The sequence below is a fragment of the Piliocolobus tephrosceles genome, chromosome 1 (assembly GCF_002776525.5).
Source record: "Piliocolobus tephrosceles isolate RC106 chromosome 1, ASM277652v3, whole genome shotgun sequence".
NCBI classification, from domain to species: domain Eukaryota; kingdom Metazoa; phylum Chordata; class Mammalia; order Primates; family Cercopithecidae; genus Piliocolobus; species Piliocolobus tephrosceles.
In genome coordinates this window covers 160,845,769-160,860,493 of record NC_045434.1, presented here as the reverse complement: position 1 = coordinate 160,860,493, position 14,725 = coordinate 160,845,769, and the positions used below count along the sequence as shown (strand labels likewise).

General features: G+C 40.0%; 1 protein-coding gene across 3 annotated transcripts in view; it reads left to right on the top strand.

Moving 5' to 3' along the window:
- The window catches only part of NFIA (nuclear factor I A), a 381,808-nt gene that overhangs the window by 309,946 nt on the left and 57,137 nt on the right, over nucleotides 1-14,725 (top strand). For all 3 annotated transcript variants that reach the window (XM_023187422.2, XM_023187427.2, XM_031933997.1), the window contains one exon: nucleotides 12,797-12,975. In XM_023187422.2, coding sequence (XP_023043190.1) covers nucleotides 12,797-12,975 — 179 coding nt within the window. The remainder of the gene's footprint in view (nucleotides 1-12,796; nucleotides 12,976-14,725) is intronic.

Below are 14,725 nucleotides of genomic sequence, written 5' to 3'. Positions count from 1 at the left end.
GTAGGAAAGGAGGGGTGAGTGCTGATACTCGAAATGGGAATGTATGGCCCTATTAATGTGCTTGCAGTATCACTAAGAGTCACCCATTCCAGGCTGCATCCTTTGTGTTATTGAAACTAGCATATTTAATCACCCGCACGTATGGAATGTCTTTTAAACTTCATGTTTTGGCAGCAAATTTACATTTGCCAGTTCTTCATATCGAATGGTAGCTGCTTTTTCCCCCTGAAAAAATTCCTTTTTCTGATGCACAAAACACATCTGAGGATCATCAGAATTGCCAGCTATTACAATAATAAGGGGTCTATGAGCAAAAAAAAAAAAAAAAAAAAATCTGAAAGCAAATAAATCATTTGACCTCTGAAAAATAAATGGGAGCAGCAGAGGGCAATGAAAAGAGCGTGGGCTTTGGAGTCAGCCAGAATAGAATTCAGATCCTGGACGGCCACTTGGGGTCTGCGTCAGCTTCTCCAAGTCACTTATTCTCTGCTGGTCTTTGTTTTCCCACCTCTCCCAAATTGGAAAGGCTTTCTGGGAGGGGAAGTGAGATGACACATGGAAAGAGCTTGGTATACAGTAGGCATCCAATACATACATGTTCATTATCTCTCAGATTCCCCCATCCCTGTATTGCTCTTTGTTTTTGTATGTGGTTCTCTTGCGATGATTCTTTCATTCCTCACTCCCCATCCCCAGTTCTCTCTACCTGCTCCTGTTGGTCCAGAAGGAAGAATGTGTTCCCCGTCTCGGGGAGAAGCCACGTTTGCCTAGAGGAGATGTGGTCTCGGGGATGTGAGCAAGCCCAGTTACCCCATCCCATTGCTCTTGTACACTTGGAGCCACAGGAGAACCTTTCCAGTGGAGCGAGCAGCCCCTCTCGCATAAGGGGTAGCCCCTTAGCCATGATCTAGGCTTTGCTCTGATCTGCCTTCATTCAGGCATGGCTCTTCCTAAAGGGATATGCACCTTTGTTGTTTCCAAGAATCTGTTGTTTGTAAGAGTCAGTTTGGCAAATAATTATTGGGCACTTACTATCTGCCAAGCACTGTGCTGGGCCCTAATGAACGAGCTAGACCAGCCAGTCCTGCTCTTCCAATCTAGCAGAGCAGACAGATATTAGACAAATGATTACACCTGTGATGAGATGAATATGCAGGGAATTAAAGAAGATGGAGGAATACTATAGCAAGCTGTTTGAAATATTTGTGGAGATTTGGATATACTTATGTCAGGATGTAAGGGTCCTCTTTGTTGGTATGAAATATGAATTTTTAAAACTTTGGTGTCCCTGAGGGATATGTCTAGATCTTTCTGAATCTCCAAATTCCTGAGTAGCATAATAAGAGTTGTTGAATTGTCACATACCAGGTAATGAAGGGTAGATATGTTAACACATATTCGTTCTAGTGAAAGATTCTTACAAATGAAAGAAACCCAACCAAATTGCTTTGCTATTCCTCTACTCCCCCAAAACCAAATAATAGATTAGTGTGTGTAACTGAAAAGTCCAGGGGTATATGGCCTCAGGTAGAGATGGAGTCAGGTGTTCAGATGCTACCTTCAGAAAGCTCTTGCTCTCGCTCTCTTGCTCTCTTGCTCTCTCTCTCTCTCTCTCTCTCTCTCTCTCTCTCTCTCTCTCTCTCTCTCTCCCCACCCCTTTTTCCCCCTCTCTCCCCTCCCCTACCCCCCTCCAGGTCTGCTGTTCTCTGTATGAGCTCTATTCTTAGACTAAATATCCTCAGACTGTGGCCCAGATAGTGTGAGCAGCTCCAGGCTTAATTTCCACCAATTTAATAATCCCAAGAGAAACAAGAGCAGTTTTTCAACAATAGATCTAGGGAAGGGCCTACTCCTAGATGCTTATGATACTGATTATCCGGGTTTGAGTCATTTGCTCACTTTTAAAACAACGCTTATGTTTGAAAGACAACGGAGTGCCTCATTGGTGTGACCCGGCTTCCCTGTCCACCCGTGGAGTCAGCGGGTTAAGTCAAGTCCACCCTAACCACATAGGCTGAGGCTGAGGGACAGAGAGTTCCCCAAAGAGACATTAGAGCTCTGTTTCCAGAAGAAGGGGTGAAGAACTGCTGGGCAGGCAAAAATAATAGCTACCCACTGCAGGAGATAACAGCAAAGCTGGCCTGAGCGCTGGCCAATGGGCTCAGCTTACTCACTAGCTGTGGCTTGTTCCTGCAGTTAGCATTTGCAAAGCACAAGAAAAACCCAGGCCTATTTGTTCATGCAGTAGACCCCCAGGGTAACTTGAAAACAGTTTGGCTCTTGATTCTCAGTTATCTGGTGTTGCCTCATTGCACTGTATAATCCAGATTACTTTTCATGTATCTCAATTTATTCTAAAAACAATCCTAAGAATATTAAATAACCTAGAATCTAGCATACTATTTGGCACATAGTAGATTCTCAACACATTTATTGAATGAGGCACCTGTGTACATTAATTCTAATCCTCAGAAAAGCCTTTTAAATTGCTGCTATTCTTTCTTTTTTTTTTTTCCAACACACAGTCTTGCTCTGTTGCCCAGGCTGGAGTGCAGTGGCACGATCTTGGCTCACTGCAACCTCTGCCTTCCAGGTTCAAGTGATTCTCCTACCTCAGCCTCTTGAGTATCTGGGACTACAGGTACACGCCACCATGCCCAGCTAATTTTTTGTATTTTTAGTAGAGATGAGGTTTCACCACGTTGACCAGGCTGGTCTCAAACTCCTAACCTTGTGATCTGCCCACCTCAGCCTCCCAAAGTGCTGGGATTACAGGCATGAGCCACCATGCCTGACCAATTGCTGCTACTATTTAACGATAAGAAACTTAAAGATAAGAAAATGTAGGTTTGGAAATGTTAAATAACTTTGCCCAGGTTAACACAGGGAGTGAATGATTTTAAAGCCAGAAGAGTCAAGGTCATTTTGTAGTAGAGGAAACTAAGGAATATAGGAGGCTGGCATCTTGCTAGTCAATACCCAAGCTGGAATGAAAACTTGGTCCCCTGACTTTAATCACTAGACTGATTATTCTGTTGCTTATTCCATTCCTTCTGTGAAATCTACCCACAGTAGGATTAATCCTCAAATCCTATGGAATGAATTCAGGAAGATACTTCGAGTTCAGGAGGATGCCTTGAAAGTAGTGTTTGGCTGGTAGCAGTGGCTCACACCTGTAATCCCAACATGTTGGGAGACCAAGGCAGGTGGATCGTTTCAGTTCAGGAGTTTGCAACCTGCCTGGGCGACAATGAAACCCCATCTCTACTAAACATATGAAAGTTAGCCGGGCATGGTGGCGCATGCTTGTAGTCTCAGCCACTTGGGAGGCTGAGGTGGGAGGATTGCTTGAGCCCAGAAAGCAGAGGTTGCAGTGAACCTAGATTGCATCACTGCCCTCCAACCTGGGTGAGAGCAAAACCCTGTCTCAGAGAGAGGAGAGAGAGAGAGAGAGGGAGAGAGAGAAAAGCAGGCTATGGTTTAGTAATCATGTTGCACAGAAATAGAGGCTTCCATTTCAGTATAAATCTGACAATTTGGTGGAGAGAAATGCTGCAAAATAACCCATGGCTTTATGTTCGTTATGAGATTTGCTTTTTTTGTCTGCTTATTTCCTGTGTGTGTGTGTGTTTTTTTGTTGTTGTTGTTGTTGTTTTGTTTTGTTTTTAATGCAGGGAAAGACTTGCAACAGCCTAGATCCAGCACTTGGTCATTATCCAAGAAGCATCTGCCTGGATCTTGTTTTTTGAAGTCCTCTTTCACAGGACTGCAGTTTGTAATTCCATTTCACTTCCAACAGGTCATTGGATGATTCCCTCCCTTTTTATGTTAATCTCTGGAATCATTCAATCTATGGTGGTTAGTTTTCTTCTCAAGTAATTGTTTTGATTTGTTTTTCATTCTTCATTTAGTCTCACAGTAGTATCGCTTACATGTTACGTAAAAGTTCAAGTTCCCTTCATGGAACTGGATTCTTGTCAACTTTGCCTATTAAACCATCACTCTAAATATTTCCAATAATCACAGCTGTTGCGTGGCGTTTGAACACATTTCACATCAGCCATCATGGAAGCTTAGGCAATTAGTGTGAGAATATGGTCAATTTCGATTCAAAGAGGCCCTCTCAGGACAAAGGCTGGGGCTCTATTTCACAGAGCTTAAAGTAGCACACTCAGGGTTTTTTAAACTCTAAATATTACAGTCTCCCCAAAGGCAAAGTATCTTAAAGACTGAGTCTAGATATACCGTATAACTTAATATCTCATAAACATTTTTAACATAATTTCTTTTAAAAGGCTTCCTTATTTCAGATTTTTAGATTTTAATTTTATTTTTATGGATCAGTTGTACTATTTGTAAATGTAATCTCAGAGACTGAATTCTGTACATCCACTAGGGCTTAAACTAGATGAGCTTCAGAGAGTATTCAGTTCAAACTGCTTATTGTGAGAAGAGAGACCGAGGGAGAGAGAAGCCACCCACATTTATAATATGCCAGGTAGCAGCAGAAACTAAGTTAAAACTCAAGTCCCTTTATCTAATCCGAAAATATTCCAAGAAAAAGTCCTAGATCTTCTGAAAAGCATTTGTTTTTGTTACTGTTTTTTGTTTTTTGTTTTTGTTTTGTTTTAGATACAGGGTGTTGCTCTGTCACCCAGGCTAGAGTGCAGTGGTATGATCATGGCTCACTGCAGCCTCAAACTCCTGGGCTTAAACAATCCTCCCACCTCAGCCTCCAAGTAGCTGGGATTACAGGCACCTGCCACCACACCTGGCTACATTTTTGAATTTTGTGTGGAGATGAGATCTCACTGTATTGCCCAGGGTGGTCTCAAACTCCTGGGCTCCATTGATTCTCCTGCCTCAGCCTTCTGAGTAGCTGGGGTTACAGGTGTGAGCCATCACACCCAGCCAAAAAGTGTTTCTAGAGTCAATATGTATTAGATTTCTGATAAGCAAACTCCCAATAACTAAAACGGTGGGACTTTCAAGGGAAATGATAGAGATTTCCACTATTTCCATGTTTTGGGAGGCCATGCTTAGAATGTGGTGTGGTGAGAAATGTGCCTGGGGCCAGGCACAGTGGCTCATGCCTGTAATCCTAGCACTTGGGGAGGCCGAAGCGGGTATATTGCCTGAGCTCAGGAGTTGCAAGACAACGCTGGGCAACATGGTGAAATCCCGTCTCTACTAAAAAAATACAAAAATTAGCTGGGCGTGGTGGTGGGCACCTGTAGTCCCAGCTACTCGAGAGGCTGAGGCAGGAGAATTACTTGAACCCGGAAGGCAGAGGTTGCAGTGAGCTGAGATTGCACCACTGCACTCCATCCTAGGTCACAGAGTGAAACTCTGTCTCCAAGAATAACAACAACAACAACAACAATAATAATAATGCCTGGTTGGCAGGGGCCTACATGGTGAAGAGGGAGGTCAGTGTGGACACTCAAAGATTGTAGGTCTAAGTAAAAAATGGCATCTAGAGGGCGATGGCCCCATAGTTCTAAGCTTCTGGGTTAAGTCTCACAGTCTGAAATTTTCAGTAAAGGCAGGGATTCACAGTATATTTGGTCAGCAAAGACTCTTTATCGGTCTAGGTCTTTAAAGAGCTTTTATCTTTACTTAGATATCTATGGTATCTATGATTATTTGGTCAAGATTGTTGCTACTGCTATTGTTGCTTTTACTTTTCATTTTGTTGTTTGTGGAATTATTTTCAAGGCCCTCATGTCATATCCATACTGAGAGTATATACTATTTTATCAATATTTATGTACTTTTTTGTCCGGGAGACAGGCAAGCAACAAGTACCTCTTGTTCCACCACTCCTTTCTTTCATGTATTCTACAATCAGAACAGGTCCTAGCACACAGGAGCAAATTTCAGTTTATTCGTTGCCTATCCCATTCTTGTCTATGATAGTACTATCATACTAATAAAAGAAGCTAATGATCACTTAATTGTATGGTAAGAAACTGTGCCATGTGCCTTATATACATTGTCTCATTTAATCTTCACAACAGCTCTATGAGGTATTATTAGCCTCATTATACAGATGCCAAATCTGAGTTATAGAGAAGCTCAGCAACTGAAGTATAGCTCGTAAGTGATAGAGCTTAGAATTTAAACTCATGTCTATCTGACTCCAAAGCCCTGGTCCTTATATTATACTGCACTGCTTTTCTGAGTCATATTTAACTTAGAATTACACACACACACACACACACACACACTCACACTGATGTGGTCAGCCAGCACAGACCAAGGCATGTTAAGTAATGGTGAAGACAGACAATCAAAAGGCTACCATGGAGAGCTAATGAGATATCAGAAGCGACCAGATTGCTTTGGAAAGCTTCAGAAAGCTGAGGTGGAAGTAGTAGTGATTGTCAGGTGTCTGACTCACAGAGCACGGCAGGTGCTTGGAGAGTGAACAAAAATTTTGTGGATCTGGAAAACAATGCCTGGGCCCACAGCTCCAATAGCCCTTTGCCTGTATTTGAAAATAAAGTTTTATTGGAACACAGCCACACTCACTTGTTTATGTAATGTCTATGACTGCTTCTGCACTGTAGCAGCAGAGTTGAGCAGTTACAACAGAGACCATATAGCCTGCAAAGTCTAAACTATTTAGTATCTGGTCTTTACAGAAAATGTTTGCCAACTCCTGGCCTAGCCAGGGCCTTGAGCAACAAAGGTCTTGAAGTAGCTAAAATTGATCTACATAAAAATTTTAAAAGACTTTGGCCTTTCATTTTCTTGTGTGGGCCTTTCTTTTTCTTTCTGTGTTTCCAAAAGACATTAGAATTTGATCTCTTAGAAGATCCCCTCAATTCAAATGGAATAGACTCTATCAACCATCTTGGAAACTAACCGTGGCATAAAGTTACTTTGTCTGGTAGTAGTAATACAAAAACACTGGTGTTTTGCAAGCTATCAAGTAATATCATATATTTCTCTCAATTGACATATCCGGGTCCTTTCACGTTCGTGATGTTAAAAGATATGTACCAAATGTTTTCAAAAACCTTGGCTCACCTTGAGTCAAAAGCTTTGTTATTTAGAAAAGGCATCACCTCTTAAAGGTTTGAAAACCATTGCCAATTCTTCTTTCCTTGTGTCTCTGTTAAAATAAATCCCATGACTCCAAACTTCTCAGCTTTCATAAATGGCAGGCCTGATTCATGCATGATTTATAAATTAGGGCTATGGACCATTAAGATAGATTTCTCAGCTTTAGGTAGGGTATAATGGTGTTGTATGGTGTGGTTTTCAGTTTCTGAAGAAGCAAGATATATAGTAGTTGATAATCCAAGCCATTTTTAAGTTCTATTTACCCTAATGGAAAGCTTCTTTTGTTTTTTAAGTGGGATATTTTTCTTCGATTTTCTTTTCCTTTTGAGGCTTTGCCTTATTACAAATTTTTACTTCTAATTATGAGTAGTCAAGAGTTCTTAATGCCACCCTTACTCTATGGAAATAGTGACTTTCATCTAAAGAACATCTTACTTCTAAAGACAGAGAAGAAGGTTTTTCTTATAATGGCGCTAACAGAGAAAAAGTGTTTGGAATCTCACCTGGTGCCACTGCCTTTGTATTGATTAACACTAAGACTGTGAAGTTTTGCAGATGCCAGGGCTCAGGAGCGATTCTTCGCTCTTGTGAGGGAAGAAGCCTGTGTATAACACTGCCTTAAGACCACACTGCACCTGAAGGAGGATTAGATTTTATTGTTTGTGTTGCTCTCTTGACAGCTTTTCTTTGGAGCCTCCCATAGAAGAGAGACTGGGATTTAAAGGCTGATGCCAGAAAGCAAAAGCTAACGTGAAAAGAATCCAAGTCTCTGTCCAGTGTGTGAGAATCTGCAACGGTTCATGGACAAGGAATAAAGCAATTAAGGCAATGTCAGGGTTGTAATACAGAAGAACATATTTCAACCCGTAAAATTTTGGTTTGAGGGAAAATGTGTGAGGGTTATTAGAGTTCTTGGAGGTTGAGCTTGAGAAAAACTACTGGAAATACTAAGAGACTACTTTCTTCTATCTCTTTTTCTTCCCTGAGACTTATAAAAGCAGAAAAATGCAAGATTCTAAGCTTGTCTGGACACAGCTCCCTGATACCATCTTATTTCATATGGCCCACACTTAGATGTTCTAACTAGTTCTGACTCCTCTTAAGAGCACTGTATGTGTCTACAAGACCTCGTCCTCATAGTGGACTCTCAGACCAAGAATCACTGGTGGTATTATAGAAGTCTCATAATATATCCAATAATACAATAATGATCTTGACCTCCTTTCTCAGTCTTAATAAATTCTGCTTTTAACAGAAGAAGCATTTTTTTTTTTTTTTGAGACAGAGTCTCGCTCTGTCGCCCAGGCTGGAGTGCACTGGCTGGATCTCAGCTCATTGCAAGCTCTGCCTCCTGGATTCATGCCATTCTCCTGCCTCAGCCTCCCAAGTAGCTGGGACTACAGGCGCCCGCCACCTCGCCTGGCTAGTTTTTTGTATTTTTTAGTAGAGACGGGGTTTCACCGTGTTAGCCAGGATGGTCTTGATCTCCTGACCTCATGATCCGCCCGTCTCGGCCTCCCAAAGTGCTGGGATTACAGGCTTGAGCCACCACGCCCAGCCAGAAGAAGCATTTTTGAGTTAAATATGCATATGTATTTTTTCAGTTGTTTGAATTTTTAACTTTTTCTCCTTCAAACTAAAACCAAGAGAGGATTTTCAAGAACCGGTGGGCTGCTGGACTGGTAGGGAGGGGAGTGAACAAGTAAACCAACCTGACTGACCTGCTTTCTTTTTTGAAAGTATGCAGTGATATGATCATTTGGTAAGAAACAGCTGAGTATTACACCTTTGGGAAATTCTGGCTCTCTGTTTCTTTCATTATGGCTACTTTGTTCAGGATGTGTAGGCAGTGCCATTGCAGCCAGAGAAACCTGATCAAATTTCCTTCCTTCCCATCTTATTTGTATTCTTTGTAAAAAGCCCAAGCAGTTGTTTTAAATAAGTCTGGCCACTCGTTAAAAGTTTGAACTAGTAGTGAGATCCATCAGGAGTGAAGTGTTTCTGACACTTTCTGCTGCTCCTGGCCTAGGGTACTAAGAGTATGAGATGCCGGAAGCAGCCAATTTTGTCATGTCTTTTAATACACAAAATTGTATTAACATCAACATGGATACAGATGGATGCACTGCAATAAACTGTAACCACTTGAGAAAAGCCTTTATTGACTCTCAAGTAAATAATGCACATTTTAAAGGATCTAAATATGCATTTACATAATGTGCTATAATTTTTTATCATGTCAACTACTCACACACACACATCCATAAGACATGTTTTTCTTCGTCAAAAATCTGGACTCATACCATTCTTTGTGCATTCCATTAGCATCATGCCAAATTCATAATGGTAGTTTTTTTTTTCTATAAAACCTAATCTGGCCATCTCAAAATATGTTTGATGAATTTTGCTCTTAAATTGTTTTAACCCCAATGGCTCTTTCCAAAATGATTTGAGACAAATAAAAACTTAGGTACAGTAAAAATATCCAAGAAGAAGAGAGAAAACAAGAAATAGAGAGGAGAGAAGAAAAACAAAGTTAGGCAGGCATTGATGAAATCTTAATTCTGAGTTTCAGTGGGTTTCATTGTCTGGTAGACGAGGAATATAGCAGGTTATCCGGAGAAATAGCATCTATTTAATAATAATCACTAGAGCTTTGTGATGTCAGTAACGTAACTATTTTCTGTTTGAAGAAATGAAGGCTCAGGATCTGGAATGATTTCTTCCAGTTGCACAGTGAACTGACAACTGAACCAGGAAGTCCAAAGCATGAGAAAGTAAGGGTTGCAAAGGATGACACTTTAAAATGCAGACTCGGCAATTGCCTAATTTGAAACTACAGGCTAAATGATTTCCTGGTATTAATTAAGAATTGATTCTTATAAATCAGTCATTATAGAATTAATTTCATATAGTACCCATATGTTCTTGTGTTTGTGTTAAACTCTATTCCACAAGGAAATAGTGAATACATTGTTTTTAGTAAAATAAAGAAATGAAGGTCTAAATTTAAGTTGCTAATGATTATCTTTTAGGTATTTAACGACAACAACAAAATGAGGGAAAGGATGTTTATTAACAGTTAATGGGGAGATGACAGGGTGCTTTTGAGTTATTTCTTCTGTCTCATTTCTTTAAAGGTCAGTTCTGCTTGATCTTTGCTCAAGTGAATTTCTTTTTTGGGCAGCGTTCTCTGTTGGCCACCATGATTTCGTAATCTAACAATTTCCCATCACTTTCCATTGAGCACCTGAGGCAGCAGCGCTTTATCTTCAAGGTCAGCCTACCAGGGGCTCTTGGCAGCAGATCGACACCTTTGTGTTTGACACCCTGCAAAAGTTGAATGTTTTGTTTAGTTAGGTTCAGTATATCCTCAGCCTAGTTTGGGAAATACCACATTCTGTCCTTAACTAGTGACTGTTTCATCAGATGCAGGGTACCGAGTGAAAGTTTCTTGCCACCAGCAAGGAGAACTGTACCATGTTGGATGAAAAAATTCCTTTGATTTTTTAAAGCCAGTAGCATAATTTGCAGAGTAAGAGATGACTAGAGCCATTTAACTTTTTAGCTTAGTGGGTTTTAACTCAGCAACAAAATAGATTCCAAGATTTATCGTTCATTGTAGGAAGTCCTAAGTTTTGCTCATTTTTTTTTTTTTTTTTTTTTTCTTTGAGACAGAGTCTTGCTCTGTCACCCAGGCTAGAGCGCAGTGGTACGATCTTGGCTCACTGCAAGATCCACCTCCCAGGTTCACGCCATTCTCCTGCCTCAGGCTCCTGAGTAGCTGGGACTACAGGCACCCGCCACTGTGCCCGGCTAATTGTTTGTATTTTTAATAGAGACGGGGTTTCACCATGTTAACCAGGATGGTCTCAATCTCCTGACCTCATGATCCACCTGCCTCGACCTCCCAAAGTACTGGGATTACATGCATGAGCCACCATACCTGGCCAGTTTTACCCATTTTTCTAAAAGCTCCCTGGTTCTTGGCCAGGTGGAAAAACTGAGTTTTGGTTTTGGCAAATTTTATTCTATGTTTAATGGTATGATTATCTTATTAACCTCTGTTTAAACTTCCAGTCATTCACTGCACATTCAGCAAATATTTACTGAGTGCCAGACTCAGTTCTGGGGATATTGCAGTGGGTGGAAAAGCTATTTACAAAGATGGAGAAGACTGGGAGAAGCATAAGCTTGAGAGGAGAAGGTAATGAAAATTCTGATTCAAATAGGCTATGTTTGAGACATCCTCAATTGTATGACCGAGGGCAGAATTTCATCTGTTTCAGCTCAGATTTGTTTCTTGAGGCCATAGTAGGAGCCTATGAATATTTATTGGGCAGATTAAAGATTGCATGAATTAAAGGGTTTCATCAGACCACCTGCAAGACATGGATTGGAAAGTTACTTCCACTCCAGTCACCCATTTCCAGTCTTTGAAAACTACAGATGTCACTCTGAACCCCATAGTATGAGCCATTTCAGTCATGAGTCAGAAAGTGCCCCAATCATAAGGAAATCCCGGTAGTGAACAAAGAACCCATGTCCAGCAACTAATACAGACGCATTCTTTTTTACAGCCCTTACCCATGCAAGTGGGATAGTGGTAGAAGTGGTGGCCTGTGTTACTGGGTTTCTCTTCAGTATTATGAGTCATTCTTGGTATTAGAAAGGTCTTATTTTCCAAAATGTGGACATTCCTGTGATTTTTAGTTTAAAGATTTAAACTGAAGAAAGTAAAGTAAAGATAAATACTCTCATCTCCTCTAATTTGGGAGAGGTTTCTCTGGCTCTCATTGAGAAGTAAGAGCTGCTATCTTGGCTTGACTTAGTTTGAATATCTTCAACCGTCTCATGCACTACTGTTATCCTCCAGCCAGTTTTATCAATCATCCTTCTAATTCAAGGGCAAAAGTTCTCTTAGAGAAGTTATTAGGCACCTCACATAAGTTTTTTTTTAATCTAATGTAATCTTCTTGTTCTCATGAAATTTACCAGGGTTCAAATGTAAGGGAGTAGTAGTTGTCTGAGTCTTTTACCAGTTTTTGTGGGCACAGGGCCAACATTTTAGCAGGGGCCACTGCCTGCTTACCCTGTGGGTTCCCCTGCTCTAACATGTATGCATTTCTGAGTTTGGCTTTGAAATGTCATCTGAAGGCGACATAAACCATCCGTGTAAAGTGAGGCACCCAAATTGCATGGGTTCATTAAGTGATCATTTACTACATACTTCAAAAAATTTTCATCCTGAATTAGTCCCTAGAAATTTCCTTGAAAGGGGTATAAGAGCTTTAACAATGAATTATTGTCTGTGGATAGCTCAGCGTGAAAGGGGATCCATATGTGCAAACTAGAATTTGTCATATGTAATGTCAGTTAAGTCAGGTCTAATCTACCAAATACATTTTTTATTGCTTGCTTCATTAAAAAAGCTCTTAAGGTAATGAATAATCTTCAGCCTCACCAAGGATTATTAATGCCTTTATAACTCATGTCCACTGAAAATAGAAAGACAGCTTGAAACTCTACCCTAATCTAACCTCCATGTTTGTCTTAGAGCCATAAGGAAGAAAATCTGTCAGACCTATCCAGTGTTAAATTCAAGTCACATGAGCAATATTGTGAATCAGGCCAGGAAGAGAAATAAAGGAGGAAGTTGAATCGGGTTCAGCTATGACAAAGCAGGTCTTTCTTTTCATAACCCTGATGTTTTCTTTTCCTGCAGCAAGTCCGCATGCAACACCGTCGACTCTTCATTTCCCGACATCACCCATTATCCAGCAGCCTGGGCCTTACTTCTCACACCCAGCCATCCGCTATCACCCTCAGGAGACGCTGAAAGAATTTGTCCAACTTGTCTGCCCTGATGCTGGTCAGCAGGCTGGACAGGTGGGGTTCCTCAATGTAAGGAAACCTCTTTTTTTTTTCCATTTCTTTAGAAATGTTAGCCGAATATAAAAATAACAAGGGGAGACCTTATGATCATGTGACATTGTGCTCTAATGTTGTGCTGACTGACTGCAGACAAATGTCATATTTATTCTAGATTGTGGGAAAGTTAATTTGGTCTAAGAGTGATTAGTCAGGGTTTAAAAACAGTGTTTGTGTTAAGTTTGCAACTGTCAAGTTTATGGATATAAATCAGCTCAAGGGTGAACTATATAACCTTCTAAGTTCTGTGGGCTGATCATTCCACCTCGTGCATTCTAACCCCAGGGCTCATACAGTTAACAAAATAGAAAGACCAAATAGTTTTAAATAATGATTTGGGGCGGTGGAGAGAGGTAGGGAGATGAAGGGGACAGATGTTTCAGATCAACTAAGTTGATATTTTTGAAAAATACAGTCTTCTAACACTTTAGATCAAGTTGACCAGTACTTGAACTCAAGATGCTAAAAGTACAGTTTATTATGGTTTGTTATTTCTGCAAGTCATTATCTTTCCCACTTATCTTGGTATAAAGCTAAACAGTGTTCAATAGCTTCATGTGAATGTTTTTATTTTTCTTCAAATAAACCAAATAATCACAATTTGAAATGGCATTCCAAATATAAAAGTGATTTTTAAAAATCAGAAATTTTATTTGAAATATAGGACTAGATGTTTACAGTGGATAGCTGTATCCCAAGGCCAATAATAATAGTGACCAGCATAAAGCCAAATTTGATTTTCCTTTTCTACTAATAATTGTGCATGAAGTCACAGATTAGCCATAATTATTACTGGCTAATTTAGGATAGTATGTCACACCATCCTGTCACTGATTTTTTCACTTGCAGAAATACCTGATTCTGCATATCTGAGCCAGAACAGGCAGCTTTGACTAATGTCTGGTGATGTGTTAGCAGATACATTTCTGTCTAGACAACAAATCAATATGGTGCCTCTTTTCTTTTTGCTTGTATATTCATTTGCTTGGCTTATTCTAAAGCATTCACTTATGGACTCTCAGCACACTCAGAAATAACGCAAAGGCAAGGTTGCTGGCAAGAAAGCACAGCGTTCTGATCATCAGACAAGGTAGTCTTTGAGGAGCAATACTAAATATATAAGTAAATGTTGATGGGGGAGTGAGACTGCCTCTGTAGAATTATTAAGCTTAAATGTAAAAGCCTGGGACAGCAGAATCTCCTTCAACCGAATTTTGATTGGGGACTAAATGTGAACTGTTGTTGTTGGTTGAATAGAGGCCTCTTGGGAAACAGTGAAAAAACTGAACTGATCACCAGCATCAAGCATCTGACTTCTAAATTTTTAACCATTTTTTTAATAGTCCTGACACGCAATATAACTGTCAAATGCCCAGTTTAGCATTTTGATCAAAACTTTATAGGACTTAAGGCAGGTCTCTTCATGAAACTGTTCTGAAAAAATTGAAAATAAAATGAGTTTTATTGCTCTCTTTAGAGGGGAATTTTTTTGTTAAAGAGCTGTTATTTGGTTGTTTTAACATCAGGCAGCAAAATAAATATGACTCTTACGGCATATGCTTATATAATTTAAATCAAAATTAGAAGTGATATTTTTCCCTAGCAGACTTCTGACAGCTGAATTCTAAAGTTTGTGTGCCTGATGTTATACAATATGTGAACAAAATTTTCTATGTTCACTTAACACGTTTATTAAATGTTATATAATATCAACTTTAAAGAG